The sequence below is a fragment of the Pollicipes pollicipes genome, unplaced genomic scaffold, assembly GCF_011947565.3.
Source record: "Pollicipes pollicipes isolate AB1234 unplaced genomic scaffold, Ppol_2.1 Scaffold_4002;HRSCAF=4701_pilon_pilon_pilon, whole genome shotgun sequence".
Lineage (NCBI taxonomy): Eukaryota > Metazoa > Arthropoda > Thecostraca > Pollicipedomorpha > Pollicipedidae > Pollicipes > Pollicipes pollicipes.
In genome coordinates this window covers 16,394,180-16,422,032 of record NW_023596420.1, presented here as the reverse complement: position 1 = coordinate 16,422,032, position 27,853 = coordinate 16,394,180, and the positions used below count along the sequence as shown (strand labels likewise).

General features: G+C 56.0%; 1 protein-coding gene across 3 annotated transcripts in view; it reads left to right on the top strand.

Annotated features, from left to right (window-relative positions):
• The first annotated feature begins 9,670 nt into the window (after positions 1-9,670).
• LOC119093786 (transcription termination factor 2) overlaps positions 9,671-27,853 on the top strand; it is a 68,068-nt gene continuing 49,885 nt past the window's right edge. For 2 of the 3 annotated variants that reach the window (XM_037216795.1, XM_037216796.1), the window contains exons 1-11: positions 9,671-9,778; positions 16,583-17,570; positions 18,191-18,415; positions 19,666-19,789; positions 20,338-20,447; positions 21,182-21,371; positions 23,580-23,774; positions 24,309-24,530; positions 25,004-25,154; positions 25,652-25,736; positions 26,697-26,912. In XM_037216795.1, the coding sequence (XP_037072690.1) occupies positions 16,605-17,570; positions 18,191-18,415; positions 19,666-19,789; positions 20,338-20,447; positions 21,182-21,371; positions 23,580-23,774; positions 24,309-24,530; positions 25,004-25,154; positions 25,652-25,736; positions 26,697-26,912 (2,484 nt within the window). In that variant the 5' untranslated portion in view covers positions 9,671-9,778; positions 16,583-16,604. Of the gene's footprint in view, positions 9,779-16,582; positions 17,571-18,190; positions 18,416-18,870; positions 18,947-19,665; positions 19,790-20,337; positions 20,448-21,181; positions 21,372-23,579; positions 23,775-24,308; positions 24,531-25,003; positions 25,155-25,651; positions 25,737-26,696; positions 26,913-27,853 lie in introns of those variants that run through there. The other variant, XM_037216797.1, reaches the window with a different exon arrangement.

Here is a 27,853-nt window from a genome sequence, read left to right as displayed (position 1 = left end):
CATTGGGGCAACAAGATATCTGATAACCGCAGGTGTTCCAATAACTGGCACAGATACCTATGTTCGGCCAACGATTCCTTGGCTAAGACGGGGTGAAGAGCCCCGCAGGGGTCCCGGGCACATCTGGCCGACTCGGGACTCCTTCCGTCACAGGACCCACTGTTGGACACTGGAGGCCTGACCGTCAAAAGACCACTTATTGTTGTAGGGACTCCGACCAACGCAAATTGCAGGCCTCGGTCTCGTTCCTGCTAGAGAAATGGGGCCGCAGGGCTCAGAACAACACGGACTCAACTATTCGGTGTAGTGGTCTCTGGCCGAAAGAGGTGCCCGCACTGTCCCAGGGGTCCACAATCGGCGAAAGAGGCATATTGGCTGACATTTGGGATCACAGCCATACAGGCCAGGATGACCTGCAGCCTTTCAACCCTTACAGCCATTCAGCCTTCCCATCGGCCCGTTTATCGTCAGTCTTGAAGGGCACATCGGTCCATCTTCAGGCACCTTCGCACACGTCCTGACCAACTCGGGGGCCCTTGTCAACACCGGACCTCCGGTTAGGCGCTGTGTGCTCCTGGCCGACACAGGGGCCCCTCACTGGCTCGGGGTGCGCTGACCAATGTAAATCGCGGGTCCTGACCTTGTCCCTGCTTAGGAAACGGGCTCCCAGGCCCAGGCCGGGGCCAATCGGTGCAACGGGCCCTCTGGCTGGTATTTGAGGGCCCGACCCCGCGCCCCCTTTAACCAGTCCTTCGGGTCCCTTATCGGATTTACAGTTCTCCCATTTGGGATTTCGTCGTGGTCATCTGAATGACACTTCAGGCTTAGGATCAATCACTTTCACCCCACGACAATCCGACATCAAGGGCAAACTGAGTTCGGGGAGGGGCAAAAAAGTGAAAATAACAAAAGTATCATCCAAAACGTCCGGTAACAAGCAGGGCCGGATCCAGAGGGGGGGGGGGGGGCTACGGGCCCCCCTTGGGCCCGGGGAGGCTCCGGGGGCCGATAGCCGGCCGAACAGGTGCAGTCTTTTAACACAAAACGTAACAAAACTGGGTATCTCTGGACTTTCAGGCCGCCAATAAGTTGTAAGCGAAAGTGAGGGGCCTATGAGAAGTTCCAAAAATTACTCAATGATTGGACAAGTTGTGAACTGGAAATTTTAAACCCCATTACACCGTCTAGGGCCCCATGCTGTTTCCGGGGAACCTATACGCCCCTTGCACGTCCCTTTCGGTCGTTTAGGAGCATTCCACGTTGTCCTTCATTTCTTTGCATTTGCTCTGAGGGCCCTGCCCTGTTGTTGGGGCCCTTCCTGTTAGCGTGCCTTTTGTCAATCACGGGCCCTTCCACGGATTATTTCCATTCGCCAGAAAGGCCCCGTGGGCGGTAGCCAGGGTCCCATACCTTAACCTGCCGGGGTATTCTCGGTTGTTCAGGGGTCCTTTACGTGGATATCGGTTAACCTGCTGACACACTTGCGATATGCCCACGGGTCCTCTACATTGGTCTAGGACGTTTCCAATTCTGTCACTTGCTTAGGGCCCTACACCCTTACCGAGGGCCCGTTTAATAGGCTGCCTGGGCACACTCAGTCGTTTGATTGTTGCATACACGCTCAGTGCAGAACGATGGGAGTTTACTGGCTGGGCAGGCTTTCAGGCACAATGCGATACACCTGGTTTGGCGCGTCGCAATCCACTCGTAATTTGGCTATATTTCCAAACGGCGCAACGGAACATGTTGAAACACTGCCGTAACTCACTGCGCTACAATACCACAACTCCTCCAGTCTTGGCAAAAACTAGCTTAACGGTACATACTATAAGTCCAGGCGAACTGGCGGGCGCTGGTTGCGTACCGGACGAGCAGGCGGCGGAGCCAGATCGGCTGTTTGGGTCGTTTGGGGGGGGGGGGGCACTGGGGTGCGGGAGGCTGGTTTCAGATTTCGCGGATGAAGCGGAGGTCGCTGACTGGTTGACAGCTTCCGCGGACGGAGCGAACGTCGCTGGCTTGCTGTCAGTCGGCTGTAGTGCTGTCACGTTCCTGGGCGCAGCCACGAACGGCTGTGAGGTTAGGCTACCAGATGCGAAGTGCTTCTCTGTTTCGAGCAGTCCATCCTCTCCAAACGTATAACGGGGACGGATGTGATCGAAGTGACGACGGAACTGACGGCCATCTTGCAACAGAGCCTGGCAAGATAGTCCGCAGACATCTAGCACGGTTCCTGGGAGCCACTTATAGGCCGAACCAGTCACTTCTGTGATGAAAACTGGGTCCCCCGTACGGAACGACCTGTTGACAAAACCACTCGCTGCGCCGCTGCGGTACTGTCTCTCCTCCGACGGGTGGAGCTGCGTCAGGTGAGTTCTTGGAGCGCGTTTGAACAGCATCTCTGCTGAGGCTTTCCCTGTTGCTGTATGTGGCGTATTCCTGTACTGGAACAACCACCTCTGGAGCTTCGTGAGCAGAGGAGCGGGGCGCTGCTTCTTGATTCCGATTCTCACGACCTTCACCATGTTTTCCGCTTGACCATTAGACGCAGGGTGAAGCGGAGGGGTAAAGACATGGCGGATGCCGTTGGCACTCGTGAAGTCGCTAAATTCTTCACTGGTGAAGCAGCCAACGCTGTCGCTCACGATCACTGTGGGGATCCCATGCGTGGAGAAGGTAATCCGTAAGTGGTCTACGGTCGTTCTTGTGCTGACGTCGTTGGTTATCCAGACGTCTGGCCACTTGCTACACGCATCCACCACGATCAGTAGCATCTTGCCTCTACAGGGCCAGCGTAGTCATCATGTACTCTATCCCACGGAGCGTCTGGGTACCTCCATGGCTGAGAGGGCGCTTTAGGCGCTGCTTTCTGGTGTAGCTGGCATGCATCACAGACTTTGGTGAGTTCGGCAAGGTCTGAGTCCATCCCAGGCTACCAGATCTGACTGCTAGCACGGTGTTTCGTAGAGCAAATGCCGGGATGCCCTTTATGAAGGAACTTGTGCCGTTTGGCGGTACCATGGTGGTATCACCACTCGGCATCCCCAGAGCAAGCAGCCGCCCTGGATACTCAGTCCGGCATTTCGGCACTGGCACGGCAGGAGAGCTGGCGACACCACTGGCGACTTGGGCCATCAGTACCGGGTGTAGTGCAGAACTTCAGAGAGAACGGCATCTCTTCTGGTCCCTTCTCGAACAGCGTCCACAGTTACCAGTTACCAGTTACCAGTCCATTAACAGCTTCAAACATCTGGATGTCTTCCATGAGCAGAGCTACTACAGCCTCTGCCACCGTTTCAGAGGTTGGGAGGCGGCTGAGGGCGTCTGCTGCTGCATGCCGTTCTACATTGCCGGGGACGTGTACAAGCTGGTGCTGGTAGGCGCCCCGCGTGACCTTCCATCTCACCATGCGTGGTGGGACGGCTTCTGGCAGGTTCTTGGTTTTCCCGAGGAGCCCCAGGAGCGGCTTGTGGTCGATTCTGAGCGTGAAGGGTCTTCCACACACGAAGCTGTGGAACCGCTCGACGGCGAAGACCACAGCCAGACTTTCACGGTCGATCCGACTGTAAGTCTTTTCCAGCTTGGTTCAGAGTACAGGAGGCGAAGGCGATTGGGCGTTCTCCTTCTGGTGTCATCTGACACAGCACCTCCTAGGCCATAGGAGCTGGCATCTGCTGACGTGATGACTGGTGCATTACCGTCGAAGTGTGCAAGACAGGGAGCCTCTGAGAGAAGAACCTTCGCTGCCCTGAAGGCGTCCCGCTGCTCTGCGCCCCATCGCCACTCCACGTCCTTCCTCGGGAGTGCATACAACGGTGCGGCAACCGCACTCAGCTTCGGGCAGAGGCGGCTGTAGTGGTTCAGCATATCGAAATACGTCCTCAGTTGTCCGAGACGTTTTCAGGATCTAGGGCGTCTCGCACAGCTGCCACCTTCTGTTCTGTTGGGTGCAGACCTTCCTTGTCAATCCGCAGCCCGAGGTAGGAGACCTCTGGCAGGAACCACCAGCATTTTCTTGGGTTGATTCTCACGTTCTCCTGATCCAGTCGTCTTGTGCTTCCTCCAGGTTAGCGAGATGTGCGGCGTCGTTCGGACCTGTGACACAAATGTCATCAAGAAACGCCGTGGTTTGGGATGCCAGCTAGCAGGGTTTCGATGTGGCGCTGGAAGATAGCAGGACCACTGCTAACTCCATGCACCAGCCTGGGCGTTGGAAGATAGCAGGACCACTGCTAACTCCATACACCAGCCTGGTCGCTTAAAAAATTGTGCGTGTTGGCCACCGTGTAGTCTTGGCTTGACTCTGACAACGGAATCTGCAAGTACGCCTGTTCCAGGTCGATTATTGTGAACTTTTGACTTCCAGCAAGTTGGTTGAGAAGCTCCTCCATATTGGGCAGTGGATATTACTCCAAGTGACTGGCTCTGTTTACAGCTAGGTTGTAGCTACCACAGAGTCTCACTTTGCCATCCAGCTTCAACACTGTCACCAGGGGTGCAGCCTATTGTACTGACTTGCAGGGCTTCAGGATTCCGGCTTTGATTTGACGATCCAGCTCCTCTTCCACCAATCGTCGCAGAGCCAGGGGCACCGGTCGCAGTTCGCAGAACACCGGTTTGACATTCAAACTTATCTCCAGGTGGGCTTCAGTGTTGGCTTTCCCCAACTCGGGCTTCATCAGATTTGGAAACTGTTTCAGCATCTCTTGTGCTGTTTCCTCCAGTGAGGCCTTCAAGTGGAAGATTGCATTCCAGTTGAGTTTCACCTTGGAGAACCTATTTCTACCCAGTAGTGGCTTGCTAGATCCACACACTACAATCAGGGGTAGCTGGACTCTTGTGTTACTTTCTTGCAGCAATCACCTTGACTTCCTCTACCACAGAGATAGATTCACCTGTGTAGGTTTTCAGTCTCTGTCTGGATTCCTCCAATATCCTGTTTGGCCACAGCTTGCGGAACAGCTGTTCCCACATCAATGACACTGTTGCACCAGTATCAACTTCCCACTGCACTGGCTTTCCATCCACTTGCACTGTTGTCTCAACTGGACAGGTTTCACTTGCTGTTGTCTCCTGTGTAGACTTCTTGATCCTCAGGAGGTACTCCTCAGGTGGGCTTTCATGCTGAGCTTGCAGATTTTGTGCTTGGTCCAACTGTCTGACTTTGGTAAATGTTCCATGCCATATATAGGTACCGTATAGTGAGCTTTTATTTAGCCGCCATGTTCTCATTTTCCTTTACATTCCCCACCGAATCCCCCTGGAATCGATCGTCCCGTTGGCGTCGAGGATCAAATTTCATGGATTCTTGTTACCTTGGCCCCGTACATTTCTATGGTTCTTGATGCTGCTTGATGCGCAGTAATGTTGTGACCGCGCACGGTAATGGCGCCGGTGTCGCGGCTGCTGTGTGTTTGCGGCGGTCGGATGTTCGGTATCGTAATTAGTGAAGTTCCAAGGTAAGAGTAAAGATTACCTATTTTACAATTAATTATGATATGTTCAGCTTTTAAAGCAACGATTGATGTAGAATGCTCTTTTGTAACATGAGGTAGGAAAGTACCTGTTTTGTTGAGGTAGGAAAGTACCCTGACCTGTTTTTGCACTACACCTTGTGCCTGGACATTTGCCTGTAGCCCGGCAAATCTGTTTGAATGGCATGCTTCAATGGCACCGGCTTGGGCTCTGACTTACTCCAAGCCTCTTGCAAGTGAGTGCAATTCTTCGAATGTCATTTTCTGTTGCAGGGCCTTTTCCCACACCCTGGGATCTCTGACTCTCATGATCATCTGCTGGTGAGTTTCCCGGGCAGAATCGGTGAAATCATAAGTACTGGCGGGGTGCCTGGGGCGAGCCACAAATGCGTCAGTGGACTCACCTTCCATTTGCATCGTTTGGCGGAACACATCGCACTCGTCTATATTTTTCTGCGGAACAAAATATGACCCGAGCTGCCTGCACATCTTTTTGTATACATCATCTGCGGCTTCTCCCGCGACAGGCGGGGGCTGTGGCAGAGTTTCTTGCAGATCAAACACTGCAGGGCCAGCAAAATGGAGCAAGTAGGTTTTTCCAGGCAGGATCTTCTACTCCCATCGCCAGACACATGCTTACCAGTCGACGGAGCCATTTAGGCTACTGATCGGGGTGCGTTACATAAAACTGCGGCAGTGCCAGCGTCGACAATGCCTGTTCATGTGGGATTGAAGACTTATGGCGGGCAATTGAACGTGAAAATAACAAATCAAAATTAATATCCTTATCGCCAATCTTGTTGAATACACGCTCAGTGCAGAACGACGGGACTCTATTGGCTGGGCGTCACGGGCTGGGTATGCTTTCAGGCCAAGGCCATGTAGTAGGCCATGTTTGTTTGGCCCTTGTTACAAGTCTGTCACAGTCACAAGGGCACAAGTCTGTCAATCTAGCAGCAGATTGATATCCAATTGCCAGTTGGATATTGCGAGGCGTCTCGATTGCCTTGGAATTTGTTGTACAGGGCCTTCTCAACATGCTGATTCCGAAAATCACTGCCTTTGGGGTGGAATTATGCGTAATTTCCGAGTTATACGCCGCGTAACAACCCAATGTGATATTGCGGAGCGTCTCGATTGCCTTGAAATTTGGTGTGCAGGGCCTTCTCAACACGCTGATTCCGAAAATCACTGCCTTTGGGGTGGAATTTTGCGTAGCTCCCGAGTTATACGACGCGTGACACCTCAGATGCGCTCTGGAATATGTGTCTTGGAATTCGCCTTTGGGCCTGTCCGTATCAGTTCACTGGAGAAGGTCAGTTCGCGAAATGTGATTGATAACCGTGTGGTATGTGATATCATTGACTTGGTGGTATCGCCCAGTGGCATCCCTCTCAGCTTTGTTTCGTTTCTGACCTTTAAGGTGGTTGAGTAATAGTCCGATGTAGCCACGAGCATTGTTTGTCCTGACCAAAAACAAACTGACAAGATGTCTCTAATGACCAAACAAATCGTGCTTCACCGTTGGAGCCTGAAGATTTGGGTGATGTCACCGTCTGTCTTATCTCCCAAGAACGCTGGTGACGCTGGTGGAATAGGGCATGCTACTTGTGCACGCCATGCCCATGTTGTTGGCTGGCCGGCAACATCAGCCCGCTGCTGCTGGCCATGGTGGAGACGCTGCACTTCGCGAGCCTGCCGGATGGCGGTGGCGACACCCCGGTGGTCAGGGGGCCCGCCAGCTGATAGCCGGCCGGACGGCGGCGTCGACACACCGGTGGTCAGCGGACCCGCCAGCTGATAGCCGGCCGGCCGGCGGCGTCGACACACCGGTGGTCAGCGTGTTGAGAAGGCACTGCGCACCAAATTTGGAGGCAATCGAGACGCCCCGCAATATCACATTGGGATGTTGCGTAGCGTATAACTCGAAAACTACGCAAAATTCCACCCCAAAGGCAGTGATTTTCGGAATCAGCGTGTTGAGAAGACCCTGCACACCAAATTTGGAGGCAATCGAGACGCCCCGCAATATCACATTGGGATGTTGCGCAGCGTATAACCCGAAAATTAGACAAAATCACACCCCAAAGGCGGTGATTTTCGGTATCAGCGTGTTGAGAAGGCCCTGCACACCAGATTTGGAGGCAATCGAGACGTCCCGCAATATAACATTGGGATGTTACGCAGCGCATAACTAAAAAATTACGCAAAATTCCTCCCAAAGGGAGTGATTTTCGGAATCAGGGTGTTGAGAAGGCCCTGCACACCAAATTTCAAGGCAATCGAAACGCCCCGCAATATCCAACTGGCAATTGGATATCAATCTGCTGCTAGATTGACAGACGTGCACAAGTGCGACACACGCGGCTTGGCGCGTCGCAATTTGTCGCAATCCACTCGTGACTTAGTTATATTTGCAGACGGCGCAGCGGAACATGTTGAAACACTGCCGTAATTCGCTGCGCTACAATACCAGTGATCGTGTGATGTCTATCACGCGTAGAGGCGACTTTTCGCACGGAATTCTGCATTTTTGCACTTTCTTTCCTCCTAGACTGCCAATCCGCATATGCTTGACACGTTCAACCATCTGAAAGATTTTTGGACGGTGTATAAGCCTGGTGCGTAACCGCCCTCCGTTTTTGAGGGTGTATGCACACTGCCAAAGCGCGTGATATCTTTATGTTATGCGTTTTTGTAAAAAGAATATTCATATGTAAACAAATATCATGTAATGCTTACATTGAATTAATCGGCAATGGCTGCCAATACGTTTTCGCACTGCAGTACCAAAATGGAGCGAAATGTGAAAATAAGGTAAGGTGAGGAGGGCAGGTGCCAACAATTTCACTGTTGCTGTGCTATGATCTTCCTAGGCGTCGGTTAACTTGGAAATGTATAATGTTGGATGGATAAGATAAAAATGGTGCGCAGAGAATAATACCACCACTACCCTAAAATATCCATATTAGACTTTTTCGGAGCCGAGATATGGGCCTCAACTCTGTGACTGGCAGACATTGCAACACTTGCCAGAAATCGGCCCATTTTGTAGGAAAATTGTTAGTTTGAACTGAAATGGCGCGCACTCTATTTCAGCCCATGGGGGTTAAGCACACATTTGCAACAATTCACCCTCGTGACCTGCGTTCTTCTTTTCACTATTGTCCACCAGGGAACCGGCGTGAAAAGGTTGACTATATTCGGTCGTAGTGCGCTCGCGTCGTAAACTTATACAGCGTCGTGACCCTGGTCGTGGTCCTTCCGCATCTGCACCTCGTCTCACACTAGCCTGGGCCTTCTAGCTCTCTGTCAGCCGCCCACTACGCAGTATGGGTCAGTTTATATACCGCGGGGCCGCTGGGCGGCGCTGGCGGGCGGGCTCCAAACACAGAGGATGGGGCGTTCTAGAACCTTCGACGGTGCGCAATTCTAGGTGCTCATGTGAGCCCTAACGAAGCAGGAGAAGCCTAACGAGGCAGCAGAGGCGGGCTATGCCACAATCAATTGCATAAATCAGCTACGGATACCAACATCCGGCTTATGTAATAATGAGCACAGAAAAGGAATAAACAAGTGAGCGCATCACACACGCATTCCATCTTCGTTAGCGCTTGGATAGCGTCCCGCTGACGTGTTACACACTTCCCCATAGCGGTTGGCCAACCCTGCACCCACCCTAACCACGCTCCCCCTTAGCCTACAGGATGGACATTCCAATTTCTGCATGCGCGTCCCAGGGTGCTGCGAGCCCGTCTGGCCCGCGGTATCTCATTTCCATTCTATGTTGTCGTTGTTGCTGCATGTCGTACTCTTTTACACAGACTGTTTCTAAGCACATCCGGCATGAGTTCCTTGGGACAAATCACTGGTGAATGGGTAACTGCTGGGGGCATACCGGAAGCGTATTTCAGCAATAAATTTGTAGCCCTGCTGCAAACCGACGTTAGTCAACAGCTGAGATTGTTTCATCAAGTGTGCTAGGTCGAAAAGGTTCGGCTTATGGACATATCTTTGTTTAAATTAGCCCGCAAAGAGCAGCGCTTTCACGCCGCCATAGCATTGGTGCCATATGACTCAGTCCTATGATGACGTCAGAGTAGCTACCCAGAGCTACCCAGAGCTACCAGAGCTACCCAGAATGCAGCAATGCGGCGGCTTGAATAGAGCCCATTTTGGCGGTTGTTTCCAAAAGCGCATGGGAGCTGGGATTGGGAGAGTTGGCCGCGCGTGTATCGTATTTTGGCAGGTTATCGGCAATAAGGTGGCGTATTGTTCTACCTCTTCGGTCCAGAGATCAACGTAAGGTGAGTTTGTCATGACGGATGACGACAGCCATGTGCTGTCGTCATCCTTAGCCTTTGTGCCTTCGCACAAAGGCTAAATAATTACATTTTCACCTTTGTCGCGTACGATTATCACGGACGATGCGTTCGGACAATTGCAACCATGGTGGTCAGGATGTACTTTCCTACCTAACGTTAGAAAAAATCATTGCACACCATTCGTCGTGTTTAAGGCAGGAAATGTAGTAAATAATCACAAAACAGGTAGATTCATGGTCTTACCGTCGAATTTTTCACAATTACGATGGCGAACTCCCGAGCGCCGCACACGCACAGCAGCCGCGACGCCGGCACCATTACTGCGCGCGGTCACAACATTACTGCGCATCAAGCAGCATCAAGAACCATAGAAATGTATGGGGCCAAGGTAACAAGAATCCATGAAATTTGATGTGTTATCCTAAACATGTCTGGCAGCAGCAATGTATTGGCCAAGACAGCTATTTCAGCTCATAGTTATTTAAATCAGAGCACTTTGTGTTTAGTGCATGATCATCACCAATTACAGTGCATGTAGCCAATGTACTTACAGAGTCATTATGCTTAAAGGTAATTCCAGTCAAAAGTACCCCACACAAATCAGTAAATGGCTAGCTGAAAATTCTGTGCAAATTGGCCTAGCCTCAGTGAGATGCACACATGTTTGAAGTTTAGTGCATTAATGCTATATATGTGTCTAGTGCATTGATATTTTTTGCAGACTGCCATATCAGTCACGAGTTGTAAAGCACCTAAGCCTTTCACAAAACTTGCTTAGATAGGGGGTGTAAAGGTTACTGCTTGACATCTACATACGTGCATGATCCAGTTCACATCTGGGTAAAACAATGCATTGCATACCAAATGTCTAAAAAGCCCTGCGCGGGCAAGGGTTGAACAAGCTGCTGATGGCAATTGGATTGTCTTTTCAGGTAAGGAAAGAGAAACAGTTTGTTTAATTGAGGTGGATGGCATGCATGAATATGGTATATTTTAAGAGTTCTTGCACATTTATGAACAGCTCATACCTTTATATTATACTTCATTCTACTTACTGTTACTGTTATCATTGTACTTATATTCTGCTTCTATCTTGCATCCATTATTCACATTTTGTGTTGATTTATTGCCACAATATAGCAAACACAAACAATATTTGTAATAAATGTTATCTGCAAATGGCATAACTCATGTCATAGCTAAGTGAATTGACACAAAACATTTTATTGTTTTGTAAAACATGCATAATGAATATGAGATCAGCTTTGCAGAACTTGAAACCATTGCCAGTGGCATAGCCAGGATTTTACCCAGGAATGTAGGGTGTCAATAGGGGGTATGAGGGGGGGGGGGGCTCCTGCCAAGCCCCAAGGGGCGATGTTCATTGCTTAGTAGCCCTGTTTTTGCATTGCGTATGCCCTTTGAGACCTATATAGTCCCATGTTGCCATCTTAGGTTTCCCATTTTTTGATGATTTAGAAGGCCCAGGGGATCTGAAAACTGCCTAATAAGTATTCAGGTCACTTGCCCCTGCCACATCTAAAGGGCAGTTGGGAGCATTGCTCCTAGAGTGCTTTGCCATTGGTCATCATTTTTGTTTTGTTCTGGTCTGGGAAAAGCTGCTCAGTTCAGAACCATCTCCATTGTCCAGTGAGATGCATGCAAGGTTTTTGCCCAAAGTTTTGCCCTTTGCCTGCAGGCAAAGTTTTCAGTTGGTGAATTCAGGTTGGCATTGCCCCACAATCATGTGGTATCTGAGCACCATTCCACCTTTTTGAACATACCTGTATCTGCGTCACCAATAATTGTCAAGCTAGCTTATAACTGCACCTCAGAGTGACTACATAGACACATAAAATTAAGTAATGTGATCCTAGACAGACATACAAGATCAAGCTATGCTATAACACTGGAGCGTATGAAATGCTTGATGGACATTTGAACATGAACAACAATGCGCATCATGCACTGCTGTTTGGGTGTTTGCAACCATCTGTGCAGTGGGGTGGTTGTCATCACAACACTTTGAAGTCATTTGCATTAGACAAGAGTCCTTTGTGATCTGTACAGCGCAGATACGCGGCGAGCATTACCAGCCTCAGCTTGATTTGCTATGATTATCATGTGATTGATGCTCATCAAGGCGGTTGATGCTCTTGGCAGTCATGAACATGTATATATGAGGTGCCAATAGTGCAGTGTTAACCACTGCCCACGTAGGAATCAGAGGTTCGGGGTTCGATTCCCCGCGGTGTCAGACCGTCCTGCCAGGGTGAAAGGCGGGCGACGCCGTACGGCCTCGACAGCTGGGTGCGTCGTAAAGCCCCTATGGCAACAACATGTATAGGTGAATTAAGAGGGGCATTTTCCAAAGCTGATCACGGTTGCAAACAGACATAATTTAAGTCTGGTTGTGATGCCAAAAGTTGTGGAAAATGACATAACATTCTTGTATAGTTTTGTCTTTTACTGTTGTCTTTTTTCTTTTGCTGTTTACTTCCACTATTTTAATGTTGTACACTAGCAGCCAACCCTTTGCATTGTTAACTTATAATTGAAATCACCCTAGGTGGAAGACCTCTGCCTGCACTAAGTCTGCATATTGGGTATTACCGCTATTGCCATCCCCAGCATCTGATGTGTTGCCTCTGTCTCCAACCAGAGGCTGAGTCCGCGGCAGCCAGCCCATGGATAGCTATACGGTTGTGGTGTGGACGGGTCCGGCGGCGGCAGCTGGGCCCGCGCTGCGGCTCGGCGTCGCCGACACACTCCGCCAGCTTAAGGACGAGCCGGCCGGGGCCACGGGCCGGGCGTTCGTCGCGCTGGCCGCCGGCTCGGCCGGCCGACCGGCGTGGCGCCGGCTGGACGTCGTGTCCGACGTCGCCGATCTGGAGCAGAGCTGTGACAAAGGCGGCGGCGCGGCTGAGGCGCTGGACCGCCTGGCCGACCAGCTGCCTGATCACGACCCGACAGTGAGCGTGGTGTGGCTGTACGGCGCCGGCGAGCGGCCAGCTGGCGACGGCCGCCTGCTGGCCGCACTACTCCGCTGGCGGCTCTGGCACGGCGCCGTGCTGCGACTGCGGCCAACCGCGCCCCACGGCGCCGCATCGCTGCCCCACTTGGCCGCCTGGCGCCGCCTGCTCGGCTCGGACGAGACGGCGTCGCTGCGGCCGACGCTGCGCGCCAGCCTCCGCCTTCAGCCGGACGGGCCGCCGGCGGCCCGGCTCTGCCTGCAGGCCGCCTGCGGCGCCGATAGCTGGGAGCGTTTGACGGCCGCCGCCGCGGCGGCGCACGGCCGCGCCGCCTCCGAAGCTCGCCAGGTGGCGTTCTGTCTGCACGAAGGCGCTGACGCAGTGGCCGAGGTGGCGCTCGGATCCGTGCCGGCTGCCGCGCTCACAGCCTGCTCGCTGCGGGTGTCACTCCTCGGTGCCGGTGGCCGGCGGTCGAGCTGGGGCGACGGCCACACCGCGTTTCTGGTGCGCGTGCTGCACGCGCCGCGCCCGACGGAGCGGCGCGACTCGACCGACTGGGCGCGTGAGGCGCGGCTGCTAGTGGACGGCCGGGCACCCGTCCGCCGTCAGCCGCCGCCAGGCAGTCGTCTCCTGCACTTCCTCATCACAGCCGATAGCGAGGACGCAGACAGCGGCTGCATGACGCTTCTAGCATCTAACGCCGCCAACGTGCTGCCGCCGGAGCCAGCGCTGCCAGAGCTCAGCCTGGCCGAGCTGCAGGCGCTGGCCGCGCAGGCCCAGGCCAGCCAGGACCCATGGCGGGCCGTCATTGAGCGCCTGGCGCGGCCGATACGGTCGTGCGAGGAGCCGAGTGTCTGGCCGGAGCGTCGCGGGCTGGTGTTCTGGCAGACGCTGCACCGGCTGGCCGCGGCTGGGCGCGACGGCCGGTCGGTGGTCGATTTGCTCGTCCTGGACGCCGACGGCATTTTGGGCGCGTTGGCCGGCGCCGCGGCGCTCGAGCCGTCGGCGGCCGGCGACGGCGACCACAGCTGGATGGAGGAGGTAACGCGGCTGGCCTGGCCCGACGCGGCCGCCCTCACCGCGCCCGGCGTGCACTACAACACATCGCTGGCGGCCGAGCGGCGCGAGGGGCGCGGCACCCAGCTGAAGGAGCGCTGTGTTGCTAACGAGACGGCCTGCACGTGCTCCGTGTGGCGTTCCGACGCTGTGTCGGTGACGACGGGCGTGCGCGGCGCGCCGCCTTTGGGCACGCTCCGCTCGCCGCGCCGGCGCCGCGCGGCTGCGGTTGTCGACGCCGGCCGAGCCGAGCGGCGGCCGCCAGCTGCCGACACCCGGCCTGCCGCCGACTTCAAGCAGCGTCTGAGCAAGGCCGTCGTCGCGGCGCTCTCTGAGCGCGGTGTCAGCAGCCGGGACCCTGTGTTTCGTGGTTGCGCGCGCAAACTGTCCACCATCGTGCGCGCATACGTGGAGGACGTGAAGGTGGCCGGCGGACCCACCACGCGCCAGATGCTGCAGTTCGCCCGAGTGCACGTGCGCCACGTGATACAGGTCCAGCAGGAGCTACAGGCTGGCAGTGACTCGTGAAGTGATGCATGGGTTCCACTTTTTCTGCTTGTTTGCGGGTTGTTGACGACTATTACCATAGATGCAGACCTGCAACGTTCTTCAAAGTTGTCGCCAAGCTGTCAGGAAAAATGAAATCGATTTTATCTGATGCATTGCGTTAGATATTCGTCCCGTTGCTGACAACTCGGAAGTCGACACGTCATGTACAAGTCTGTTAAGAAGTCCGTGTATGTGCTATCCATGCCGCGGTGAAGTATTCGCCGGGACATTTGCGTGAGGTGGCGCTGTGCCGTTTTGAAAAGCTCCATAGTTGGCTGATAGCCTGGCGTTTCATGTTGCTGCTATGAATACACTATTTTACTACTACTAGTGTTATCAATGTATTACTATGACGCATAGTTTCTCGCGTCTCTGATGTGCCATGTTACGCCCTACCTTTTAGCCGCTTCATTCCTCACTGGAGGTCTATAGAAAATGCTCGTAAGACGTAATCGATATATCCGGATCATGTTGGGCGTGGGACGTGAACACGTAACGTGAGAATGGGAATTTGGATCTTGAATTTTCTGATGGGAGTTGACCTTTGCCGACCAGGTCAGACCAAGCTTTTATTTCCGTTTCCATATGCCGAGTGACAAGACGAAGCTTGTGCTTGGAGGCATTACAGTCTCCTAGCAAAATCGACGTTCAAGAGGCAGGCCGCATTCGGTGGCATATGTTTGTTACTAAAACAAAAGATTCCCCTCTCAAGTTGGAATCATGGAAAGTTTCCCAGTTTTGTTACTTTCTGCGGGATTGTAGCTGCATGGGTATATGCCTGCCACGCATATTCTGGAAATGCCATCTATTTTGGGTGATGACATGGTGCTGTAGTCTTAGAAACGGACGGGTTAAGCAGTGGGGTACGGGCGAAAGATTCAGTCATAAACGCCCAAAAATCTTGCAAAATTCAGCTCTCCTCCGCGTCACCATGCCGTCACCCTGTACAACAAAACTGCCTTGACGTTACTTGGGAGAATGGACGCGGTTAATATAGGCACATCAGTTCATGTGTAACAACAAGTTAAATGAAAAGGACGTCACATTGATTATGACACTCTGTATAGCTTGGTCTCGAGTGTAATAAGTACCAGCATACGGCCGGGCGAGATCGCTTGACCTGCTCAGTTGTGCGATATACTAACGCGTGAGGTTGGTGTCTGGTTTGGGTACCAAGCGTTCCCCTGTACGACACAACGCTGGCCAACTGCGGATTCTGGGCAATGCTCCTGGAGACCCACGCGACCGGCTTCGGCGCCTTAGACACGATTCTAGACAAGGTTGGCGCGTAGGACGTGTGCAACGCTATGCACTGCCATCGTGCAGGAGGAGGGGGGGGGGGGGGGGGGGAGGAGGGCACGGCATGTGCCAGAGGCCATGACGTCATGAAGTCTATGGCTGATAGTGTGACACCGGCTGACGGGCAACACCCAACAAGGCCTTGCAACTGAAGCGCTGGTGCCGACGGATGGGACGACGTGCGTGAACGCTTGTGAAAGCATCACTGGAGGTCGTATGGCGGCGGATTTTTTTTGCGGTGTGCGCTTTTGCGGTACTTCTTGCCAAGTGTGAACTGTGAATCATAGCTGTGTGGTTTGTGTGCGATTTTGAGCATAGAAATCGTTAATTTACTTATTTCGTTGGAATGAGTTGCATGCGTTTATTTACTGACTGAGCCAGCCGTAAAACCAAAATTTTGCCATCGGAAGCAAATTACCAATGTCGCCCCAACTCCTGCAAATTTGCACTAAATTCTTATGAAGCCTCCCAGTATGTCGTGTAAACCGCTTGGTTCGGGGGGAGGGGCATAGTCGCTTAGTCTTCCCCCTTAACTACGTTTCAGGACCGAACAAATGTCTGCATCGTCATGCAAAAGTCGTTTCGTTTCTGCGCTTCCCTATTTAACTGGACCATGACGAGGTAAGGAAACAACGTAGTATGCATAAGCGCATGCACACGACCCCACCAACTAGCGAATGGCGCGATCCCCGCAGCAGAGTAAGATACATTGGTAGTATTTGGCTCCCCGCTCCTAAAAAATGACTACGCACGGGGAATGAATTTTTGGGTGAGGGCGAGAAACCGCGACGGGTCATGAGGCTTTTTACCGCCACGGTCGGATTGTCTGCCCGATTGTGCGATATCGTATCGTGCCGCACCAGCGTGACTCATCCCTAGCGTGACGCGTTGCGCCCGTCCGTGCCGCCAGGTGTGAGCTGCTGCTGGGCGCCATGTCGGCCGAGGACGACTCGCTCTCCTCGTCGGTGGATGTTATCCCAGCGTCACCGGAGCCGGAACGGCCGGCGGCGGGCGTCAGCCGCCTGCTGGCCTGGCGCTCACCGGCGCCGCCGCCTGGCCGCAGCACCAGCCCGCTCCTCATCTCATCCGACGAGTCGGAGGAGTCGTACGGGTCGGAAAAGTTGCACGGGTCGGAAAAGTCGGAAGGGTCAGACGAGGTGGAAAGGTCCGACGAGCCGGAAAAGTCGGACGAGGTGGAAGAGTCGGATGAGTCGGCCGTGTTGGAGAAGTCGGGCAAGTCGGACGATTTAGACAAGTCGGACAAGTTGGACAAGTGGGACGATTCAGAAGAGTCGGACGCCACGACGCCGGAGTCCCCCGCCCGCCGCTCGCTGTCGCCTGACATCATCGAGGAGTCGTTCGAGGAGACAGAGCACCCCGCGTTGAATGAGCTCTGGCGGGCCGCGCCGCCGCATCGTCGTGACGTGTCCAGCGAGTTTTCGGTGCCCGACTCCGGGCGTCCGTCTTCGAATGACGTCACGCCGCCGTCGCTCGTGTCGGAGGGTGCGACGAGGCGCATTACCGGTGACTCAAGCGGCTGCGCGTCGACTAAGCAGAGCCCTCAGGGGTGGGCAGGCACCAGAAATGTGGGCCGAGGCGGCAGCTCACGCCGCAATGTCGCCGACGGGGAGGACGCCAGAGGTCGTGCGCAGCGCCTGTACAGCCAGTACGTCGTCAAGAAGCGGGCCTGTCCGCCCCCGGAGCAGACCAGCGGCGAATCAGGTGGTGCTCAGGCCGACGGCGCGCCGGGCGCCGGCACCGGCCGAGCGTCCGACGAGAGTCGCACCAGTTGGGGACACGACGGCCGTGACCGTCTCACTGCCAGCACATCGCCCGACCCGTCCTGCCTCGACGTGCTGTCCCTCGCAGAACTGGAGCAGCAGCTGCGACAGAAGGAGGTCAGTTGCCCATCTTGCAGACAGGTGCGTTCGGGAGGTGCAGAAATTCGCCTTCGTTTCGCGGACTGGCTATGAATACCCGCTGTTGTGCCGCGTGCAGAAGACCAGCGTGTCTGTCATTGCTTAATTGTGTATAACTTGCACGCGTGTGGTACACACATGCACAGACACACACACACGCACACACACGCGCATGCGCACACGTGCACGCGCATGCACACGCAAGCACGCACGCACGCACGCACGCACGCACGCACGCACGCACGCACGCACGCACGCACGCACGCACGCACGCACGCACGCACGCACGCACATACTCACGCACACGAAGAAGTTGTCGAAATGGCTCCACTAGCTTCCTCGTCGAAGAATGTTCGTCCAGTGAAAGCTCTGCTCGGCTTTGCTTCACCACCAGACAAGACAAATATGTTGGGCCCCATTTCGGGAGCTCGTTGAAGGTCGCAATAAACGGTTTAATGCTGGGAGCCGAATAGAGTTGTTGCCTTATTTTTGTTGTGTTGCGTTGTGGTCAGCGACGTGGCGCCTTACCCCTTAGACGGTACCTTGTGTGCTCAAAGTTCCCTGGTGTGCGCATGTCAGCCTCGCGGCGTCCTCCCCAGATGGTGCGCCGCGTGTCCAACACGTCAGCACTGCCGGACGGCGGCCGCCGGCTGCAGGCGCAGATCCGCCAGCTGCGCGAAGCGCTGGTCCGCAGACGGGCCAGCGCTCCGGCCAGCGCTCTGACCAGCGCTCCGGCCAGCGCTCCGAACAACGCTCCGACGGTCAGCGCGCGACACGACCCGAACCAAGTGCAGCAGCTCTTGGCTCAGATCCAGCGGAAAAGGGTAGGTACCATCGCCTTGGCCAAAGTCGACAGTGATGAAGCTCGGCTTCGCAAGTTTTTGTTTCAGGCCGTTTGGCGCGCTGCTTATGCGGAAAATGGTGTCCACGAGCGGCAATTGAAGTACGTGTATTGCTGCCTCCACCGAGCTGGCTGGAACCAGTCAACAGGCGGCTGGAATTTCGTTAGTCTAGCCGGTTATGAACTGCGTTCGGTTTAAGACGTAGAGAAGAAACAATGTTTCCCGATATGGTGCATTGTAAGTGAGCATTACTGGAACGTCATGACATAGTATGACATAAAACACTCTTTCTCATAGCGCCTGGTTGCTGGTGTTAGAACAGCAGGGACGTGCGCCTGGGATTACAGATATGGATGCAGGTGGAGACAATGGACACCGTGCCCCCGCAGTGTCCAGCGCGGCGCGCTGAATGCGGCTCATGGGGAGAGTTCCGGGCGTGTACGCAGCAAACAGGGGGCCAGCGCAAGGAAAACCACCAGGACTGACGTAGTGACTTACTACAACATCAGTTGGGTACGATAACTTGACAAGGTCCCGATTTTGTTGCGTTGGTTAATAAAACTGGGGGTGACATGCGCCTTTTGCAACGCATCACCTTCACACCACCAGACGACGCAAAAGCACCCTGCACCGACTTAAATGAGTATTTTTCACATTTGGTTGGTTTGGTGCCAGTTTACTTGTGTCTCGTTAATCAAGGGCGTGGTAGGAGGGGGGAGGGGGGGGGGGGACAATGCGATCTCACCACTAAGGTTTTTTTAGGCTTGTGCCCCTGTGCCTCTCATACTGGCCGCTGTGTCCCTGTTCCTCTCATACTGGCCACTCTGTCCCTGTGCCTCTCATACTGGCTGTGATGCCCCTGTGCCTCTCATACTAGCCGCTATGGCGCTGTGCCTCTCATACTGGATGTTGTGGCCCTGTGCCTCTCATACTGGCCGCTATGCCACTGTGCCTCTCATACTGGATGTTATGGCCCTGTGCCTCTCATACTGGCTGTGATGCCCCTGTGCCTCTCATACTGGTCGCTATGGCCCTGTGCCTCTCATGCTGGATGTTGTGGCCCCGTGTCTCTCATACTGGCCGTGATGCCCCTGTGCCTCTCATACTGGCTGCTATGCCCCTGCGCCTCTCATACTGGACATTGTGGCCCCGTGTCTCTCATACTGGCCGTGGTGTCCCTGTGCCTCTCACCCTGCCGCTCGCCGCCCAGCCTTGCGTGCCGTGTCCGTCAGATGCAGTACAGCACCACGTCGTCTCGGTCTGAGCCGGGGCGGCTGGCCCAGCTGCAGCGAGACATCATCCGGCTGGAGGCGGAGATGATGCGGCTCCAGATGCGCACCGCCGCTGCCAGCAACGGTGCGGTATCAGCGCGCCCGGCGGTGCTGCCCAATAGGACCTTCGCGTCGGCCCCCCCTCCCCCCCCCTCACCCGTTCTGTTGACGCGACCTGACGGAGAGTTGTGTGTCTGGCAACTTAGTCTATATTCCGTGCCCCCAGGCGCGAGTTGTTGTCGGCAGCTTGCTGGTTATGCTGTGCTTCGAGTCCTGAATGGTTTTTCACATTTCCTTGGCCAAGATATCTTTTTTAAGGATCCCCCCCCCCCTCAACCTAAGAAACTGTCAGCCTGTCTGTTGTTGGAAACACTTGGCTTCGAACTCTTCATTGCGAACAATTCAATGTTGAAGTGGTGATATTGCTTCCCACTTGTAACAACAGCATGGTTGATCTGATTAACTTTTATGAGCAAACAGAATAACGTCTCACGATGCCATCATCACCGGACGTCATCTCAGAAACGATCGAGATCCTTCACTGGAGCTCCCGTTTCCTAGTGTGACTACGCGCGAATCCAGGTGCATCTGAGATGTCGTTCTGTTGATTACGGGACGCCCTTGTGTCTTCAGTTAGCGTCGGGAAGAATCCGTTCAAACCGTTCAGCGTAACCGGCCGACCTGCGCCCCTCAACAAGCCGCGAGATGCCGCCCGGCAGGCGGCAGCCGCCAGCCGGCAGACGGTCAGTGCGCCGCCTGACGCTGACGTGGTCTGGTGGGCCTTCAGTCTGACGTTGGTGCGGTCCGGTGGGCCTTCAGCCTGACACTGGCGCCGTCCGGTGGGCCTTCAGTCTGACGCTGGCGCGGTCCGGTGGGCCTTCAGCCTGACACTGGCGCCGTCCGGTGGGCCTTCAGTCTGACGCTGGCGCCGTCCGATGGGCCTTCAGCCTGACGCTGGCGCCGTCCGATGGGCCTTCAGTCTGACGCTGGCGCGGTCCGGTGGGCCTTCAGCCTGACGCTGGCGCCGTCCGGTGGGCCTTCAGCCTGACGCCGGCGCCGTCCGGTGGGCCTTCAGCCTGACGCTGGCGCCGTCCGATGGGCCTTCAGCCTGACGCTGGCGCGGTCCGATGGGCCTTCAGTCTGACGCTGGCGCCGTCCGGTGGGCCTTCAGCCTGACGCTGGCGCGGTCCGATGGGCCTTCAGTCTGACGCTGGCGCCGTCCGGTGGGCCTTCTCCCTGACGCTGGTGCCGTCCGGTGGGCCTTCAGCCTGACGCTGGCGCGGTCCGGCGAACCTTGTGCCCGACACGTGCCGTCCGTTGGCTCGCCCAGGTGTGACCTGTTGAACCCCAGCGACCGCTCAACGCCGAGCTCGCCTGACCACTAGACGCGTCGTGACCCGCCTACTGACCGCACGTGACCTGGACTGACCTTACCCTGCGCATGCTGACCACCGCTCTGGCTGTCCGCGTCCGGCAGACATCGCTGGAGGCGTCGCTGAGGCGTGGCGAGCCGACGACGGCGGTGGTGACGGACAGGCAGCGCCGCCTGGAGGCCGAGGCCCGCGAGTCACTACTCGATTTCGGCAACATCCGGCCAGAGCTGGCCGCCGCGCTCATGGCCTCCAATCCGGAGCTGGGCCGACTGTACGGCGGCCGCATGACCGAGGGTGAGCATTCTGACGAGGTTCACCAGGCGGGGGTGGGAGTGCGCGTGAGCGAGGGTGAGCATTCTGACGAGGTTCACCAGGCGGGGGTGGGAGTGTGCATGACCGAGGGTGAGCATTCTGGCGGGGTTCACCAGGCGGGGGTGGGAGTGCGCGTGAGCGAGGGTGAGCATTCTGGCGGGGTTCACCAGGCGGGGGTGGGAGTGCGCGTGAGCGAGGGTGAGCATTCTGACGAGGTTCACCAGGCGGGGGTGGGAGTGTGCATGACCGAGGGTGAGCATTCTGGCGGGGTTCGCCAGGCGGGGGTGGGAGTGCGCGTGAGCGAGGGTGAGCATTCTGACGAGGTTCACCAGGCGGGGGTGGGAGTGCGCGTGAGCGAGGGTGAGCATTCTGGCGGGGTTCACCAGGCGGGGGTGGGAGTGTGCATGACCGAGGGTGAGCATTCTGGCGGGGTTCACCAGGCGGGGGTGGGAGTGCGCGTGAGCGAGGGTGAGCATTCTGGCGGGGTTCACCAGGCGGGGGTGGGAGTGCGCGTGAGCGAGGGTGAGCATTCTGGCGGGGTTCACCAGGCGGGGGTGGGAGTGCGCGTGAGCGAGGGTGAGCATTCTAGCGGGGTTCACCAGGCGGGGGTGGGAGTGCGCGTGAGCGAGGGTGAGCATTCTGGCGGGGTTCACCAGGCGGGGGTGGGAGTGCGCGTGAGCGAGGGTGAGCATTCTGGCGGGGTTCACCAGGCGGGGGTGGGAGTGCGCGTGAGCGAGGGTGCGCATTCTGGTGGGGTTCACCAGGCGGGGGTGGGAGTGCGCGTGAGCGAGGGTGAGCATTCTGGCGGGGTTCACCAGGCGGGGGTGGGAGTGCGCGTGAGCGAGGGTGAGCATTCCGGGGTTCACCAGGCGGGGGTGGGAGTGCGCGTGAGCGAGGGTGAGCATTCTGGCGGGGTTCACCAGGCGGGGGTGGGAGTGCGCGTGAGCGAGGGTGAGCATTCTGGCGGGGTTCACCAGGCGGGGGTGGGAGTGTGCATGACCGGCGGTGAGCATTCTGGCGGGGTTCACCAGGCGGTGGTGGGAGTGTGCATGACCGGCGGTGAGCATTCTGGCGGGGTTCACCAGGCGGGGGTGGGAGTGTTTATGACCGAGGGTGAGCATTCTGACGAGATTCACCAGGCGAGGCTGTGGACACGGGGTGGGGCACGTGGCCGTTGTAGGGGTCCCTAACAGGAAATATCGACGATCATGGGAGCCGGGTCAGGATGAACACGAGATCGAGTTGAAGGTCGTCTCGGAGCGACGGACGGCTTCGTCACAAAACGCCGGACTTCTGTCGGTCCTACTTCCGGTAGCGTGGGGCTGCATTATATCCATCCCATGATATCTAAGCGCTGCTTTGTTCATTGTATTGGCGCAAGGTCTCGTCAATGCCCGTTTCCGGCTGCGCGTCACTGTGAACGTTGGGGAAGGTCTGACGGGACGGCTCGCTCTCGTGGTGTCCATGCTGAAAGCTGCAGCACCGGCCTGCAGGCGGACCGCACTCAGCTGTCAGAATTTGGCGCTTTACATAGACTGTAAGGTTAGCGAATCGGACGAAGTCACTTCGCCTCGTCTCATGGCTTGGTTCGATCTGGATTGGAGCAGTTTCTGCCGGTATTGACCATTCCAGGGGCGTAGGATGAAAGGGAGGGAGTAATATTGGGTAAAACTACACACACCTGGAGGTTGTCCTCCAAGGCTTAGCCAGCACAGGGACCCTTACGCGCACCTGGAGGTTGTCCGCCAAGGCCTAGCCCGCATAGGGACCCTCACACGGGCCATGCGCCTGGCGCTCGGACGAGCCCCGCCAGGAAGCACTTTAGCCCATCGTGGACCGCTGCATGTGGCCTGCTTCTGATGGACGGCATGTTAGGACGCAGGATACAGTGACAACGAGGAAACAAGGGCGGGTGCGGTGGTGGCATGCAGGACTGAAAACATTGGATAGCTCTGGCCCGGAAAAGGTGTATCCACGTTTTGAATAGGGGTAATACGGCATTAAAACGCCAAGACGCAGGCACTTTGTTGTGACTATAAACACAGGAGTCTTATGCCCATGACAGACTCAAGAACATTCTAAAAACCTTGGACAGACACGAGGTTTATTGTGAGCTCAATTTTACGTCATTCTGCTGATGACGGCATTGTCCACCAGTGAGCTGCCCTACATAACACGTTGCGCCCGCAGCACGGCACCGGGAGGCGTGCAACGTGACGACGGAGGTGCTGGAGCGTCTGCACCGATCGCTAGAGTCGCGTCCGCCGCCGACGTCCACGGAGCCGGCGCCGGCCTGCCTGAACGTGCCGCTGATGGAGCACCAGCAGTACGCCCTCTCATGGCTGCGCTGGCGCGAGAGCCAGCTGCCCTGTGGGGGCATACTAGGTACGCCGCGCCCATCCACCCGTGACCTGCCGCTGCCCGTGCGCCGTCCGGCAACGGGACGGAAGGGGGGGGGGGGGGGGCAGGAGCAATCACCGATGCTGCTCCGATCAGTGTCTGTGCTGTGTCTCCCCCGAACTCGACTGGGTCGAGCCCTGCCAGTCTGATCGATCGGGGGTCGGTGTTACGGCAAGCCGTCGCCGCGCTCAATTCAGTCGTTCATCACGGGATTCCGCTCGTTCTAGGATGTGATGGGAATATATGATTCAGTGGTGCATGTGGTGAGCTGCAGGCTGCCGACCGGGGCGTGGGTCCGCTGCGTCTCTCGTGCCCGGGGCACCTTCCCTCCGGGCGTGGGTCCGCTGCGTCTCTCGTGACCGGGGCACCTTCCCTCCGGGCGTGGGTCCGCTGCGTCTCTCGTGACCGGGGCACCTTCCCTCCGGGCGTGGGTCCGCTGCGCCTCTCGTGACCGGGGCACCTTCCCTCCGGGCGTGGGTCCGCTGCGCCTCTCGTGACCGGGGCACCTCCCCTCCGCAGCCGATGACATGGGCCTCGGCAAGACGCTGACGATGATCTCACACTGCCTGAGAGTGCAGGAGCTAGAGAAGGCCGCAGCCGCCGCCGCCGCCGAGGCCAAGAACGAGAAGGCGGCTAACATAGAGAAGGACGAGAAAGAGCGGGATGACTTTGCTGGGGAGAGCAAGAGAGCTTCCCAGAAAGGCGATGCTGTGTGGCTTTCTAAAGCCAAACAACAAGAAGGTAATAACGAACACACGCTTCTGTATTGTGAAATGCTATTGCTGTAGGTTGTGCGAGTAAGTGGATGCAGGAACCTTTATGCATGCGTATAATGTAACAGTCGAACATTGTGAGAGATGACTGAGTACATGTTGATACAATTACGCATATGAAGTGAATCAGACACTTTCGTCCAATGATATCTACATTGTCACCGGTTCTGAAACATTACAACCGTATGTCTTCCGCTAGCCAGCATTGGCGTTTGGCGTCCACGAGCCGTGCCGGTGTCTGTGTAGTAGACGCGGCCCACCACGCTGTGCTGTTTCCTCTGGTCGACCGGCGGCCGCCGCCTGGCATCAGCGGCAATTGTCGCGGTCGACACCGGTCGGTGCCCCTCCCCTCCTCCCCTCCTCCGCCTCGCGCCGCTGCCGAACGCTGTGCTGTGCTCGCCCGCCCAGCCGGTACATGGAGTGTGTGCGCTGCTCCGGCAGCCGACGCCGGCGCGGTGCCGTCCAACGCCACGCTGGTGGTGTGTCCGGCGTCGGTGCTGCTCCAGTGGGAGGCCGAGGTGAAGCGACGCACCAGCGGCCGCGTCGCCGTCATCGTCTACCACGGGCCGAACCGCAAGACCGATCTGCAGCGGTGAGCGAGCGCCGTCGCCGGACGCTCGCGGGAGCCCATGCTGACCGGCGCGGCGGTGTTCGGGTCTGACCGAAGCGCCTGAGTTATGACAGTGGTGTAGAGGGCGATACAGTCGGTGCAGTCCGTAGACCCATACACAGGCCCGCCAGACAGGGGTCGGGAGAATGCCTGGCGCCCCGGGCGGCGGACCGTACGGTCTCAGACTGAAACCCTACCGCTGATCAGCAGTCGAGCACTGGCATGACATGAGACATTCTTAAACTAATTGTGCCTGCAGTTGATGTATTTTGAGGTATATATTGGTTATAAGCGGCTTAATTGTTTTATTATTATTTTTATTTATTATACTATTTTAGGTATTGATATAATATGTGACGCCTATAATAACTAGGTATTGTGCCATATCTGACTCACATGCAAAGGATGCGTCTTCGCTCTGCTTACTGCACCAGTGTATATCAATATCACCCGTTCTTTGACGCTTTCTTTGCTTCCAGGCTTAAAAAAGCTGATTTTGTGCTCACCACTTACGATCTCGTTCGCCAAGAGGTCGGAAAAGATAACCTTGTCGGAGCAAAGAAGGTAAAGAGTGGCTACTGACCACAAACATTAGTACAGGTGCATTGGATGCGTGAGGCATAAAATCCGAGGGATAGCTTTGCGACATGGGCTTTACCAGTAAACGCGTGCCTGGTCCCAGCAAGGTTGTCGCTGTTGCAAGTACTCACATGTTTGCGCTGTGCTATTTTATAGTCTCACTGTCAGGGATGAGATACTCATCCTGCCTGGTTTCCAGTTCCATTGCTTGGCGCGGTCTTTCAGGCGGCATTTGGGAGCATTATACCTCCACTTTATCACCTAAGCGCCGAACCGTCGCGGTGCATTTTGTGCTGGGCGTGTAACCGGACGTTGGACATCTGACAGATTTCCAATCTTAGTCCCCTCAACGGATCTTATTGAAGACATAAACAGCGCTTCAGGCAATTGTTTGGTAAGGGCGCCAATTGTCAGATTTTTTATGTTGCTGTTCCATATAAGTTAGTCCTTTAGCTCTGCTTTTCGGCATTATGAGATCAGGGTGGTTCAGACCTGTGATTATCAGACCTAGTTCGAAACGTGGAGTGTTGACATTGCAACCAGTGTTTTCCCTATAACGTGCTTAAATCTCCTGGTGTATTGAAGGTCGAAAAGTCGTACAAATCTGAACGTTTAGTTTTTGTTGTTGAATGATTTCTCGTGACTAGTGCTTTGGGTATGGAACTAATGGGCGAACATGGGCTAGTGCTTTGGATATGGAACTAATGGGAAAGCATTGGGGGTGGGGAGGAACCCCCCCCCCCCCCCCGGAGGGATTCAGAACCCCTCACAGGACCAATGGCACCGCTAATGAACGCCATATTTCTCTCACAGCATGTCGAGAAAGCAAGTCGAAAGAGCGCGTATTCATCACGCGCACAATATGTTCCCGTGCTCCTGTTCTGCACGGAATAAGCCCGTCCAGTGCTGTCCGGCCGAGCCGCTAAGCCTCTGCCGCGTTCGCAGGCGCCCCGCTCTCCGCTGGTGGCCATCACCTGGACACGGGTCATTCTGGACGAGGCGCACCAGATCCGCAACCGCAACACCAAGGCAGCCAAGGCCATGTGCGAGTTGCAGGCGCCGCGCCGCTGGCTGCTCTCCGGCACGCCCATCCAGAACAGCCGCGAAGACCTCTACAGCCTGATGCGCTTCCTGCGCGCCGCCCCCTTCCACGAGTACGAGGTACGGCGCCGCCGTCTGTACCCGGAGGTGCGGCGACTGGGGGGCAAGCACGAGGTGTGTTAGTCGTCAGCCGGGGGTGTGAGATACGGCTACTGTCTGATGCGGGCACGAGGTGTGGAAGCCGCCAAGCGGGGGTGTAAGATGCGGCTACTGTCTGACATTGGCACGAGGTGTGGTAGTCGTCAGCCGGGGGTGTGAGATGCGGCTACTGTCTGACATTGGCACGAGGTGTGGTAGTCGTCAGCCGGGGGTGTGAGATACGGCTACTGTCTGATACTGGCACGAGGTGTGGTAGTCAGTCAGCCGGGGGTGTGAGATACGGCTACTGTCTGATACTGGCACGAGGTGTGGTAGTCGTCAGCCGGGGGTGTGAGATACGGCTACTGTCTGATACTGGCACGAGGTGTGGTAGTCGTCAGCCGGGGGTGTGAGATACGGCTACTGTCTGGTGCGGGCACGAGGTGTGGTAGTCGTCAGCCGGGGGTGTGAGATGCGGCTACTGTCTGATACTGGCACGAGGTGTGGTAGTCGTCAGCCGGGGGTGTGAGATACGGCTACTGTCTGATACTGGCACGAGGTGTGGTAGTCGTCAGCCGGGGGTGTGAGATACGGCTACTGTCTGATACTGGCACGAGGTGTGGTAGTCGTCAGCCGGGGGTGTGAGATACGGCTACTGTCTGATACTGGCACGAGGTGTGGTAGTCGTTAGCCGAGGGTGTGAGATGCGGCTACCGTCTGGTGCGGGCACGAGGTGTGGTAGTCGTCAGCCGGGGGTGTGAGATGCGGCTACTGTCTGATGTTGGCACGAGGTGTGGTAGTCGTCAGCCGGGGGTGTGAGATACGGCTACTGTCTGATACTGGCACGAGGTGTGGTAGTCCTCAGCCGGGGGTGTGAGATACGGCTACTGTCTGATACTGGCACGAGGTGTGGTAGTCGTCAG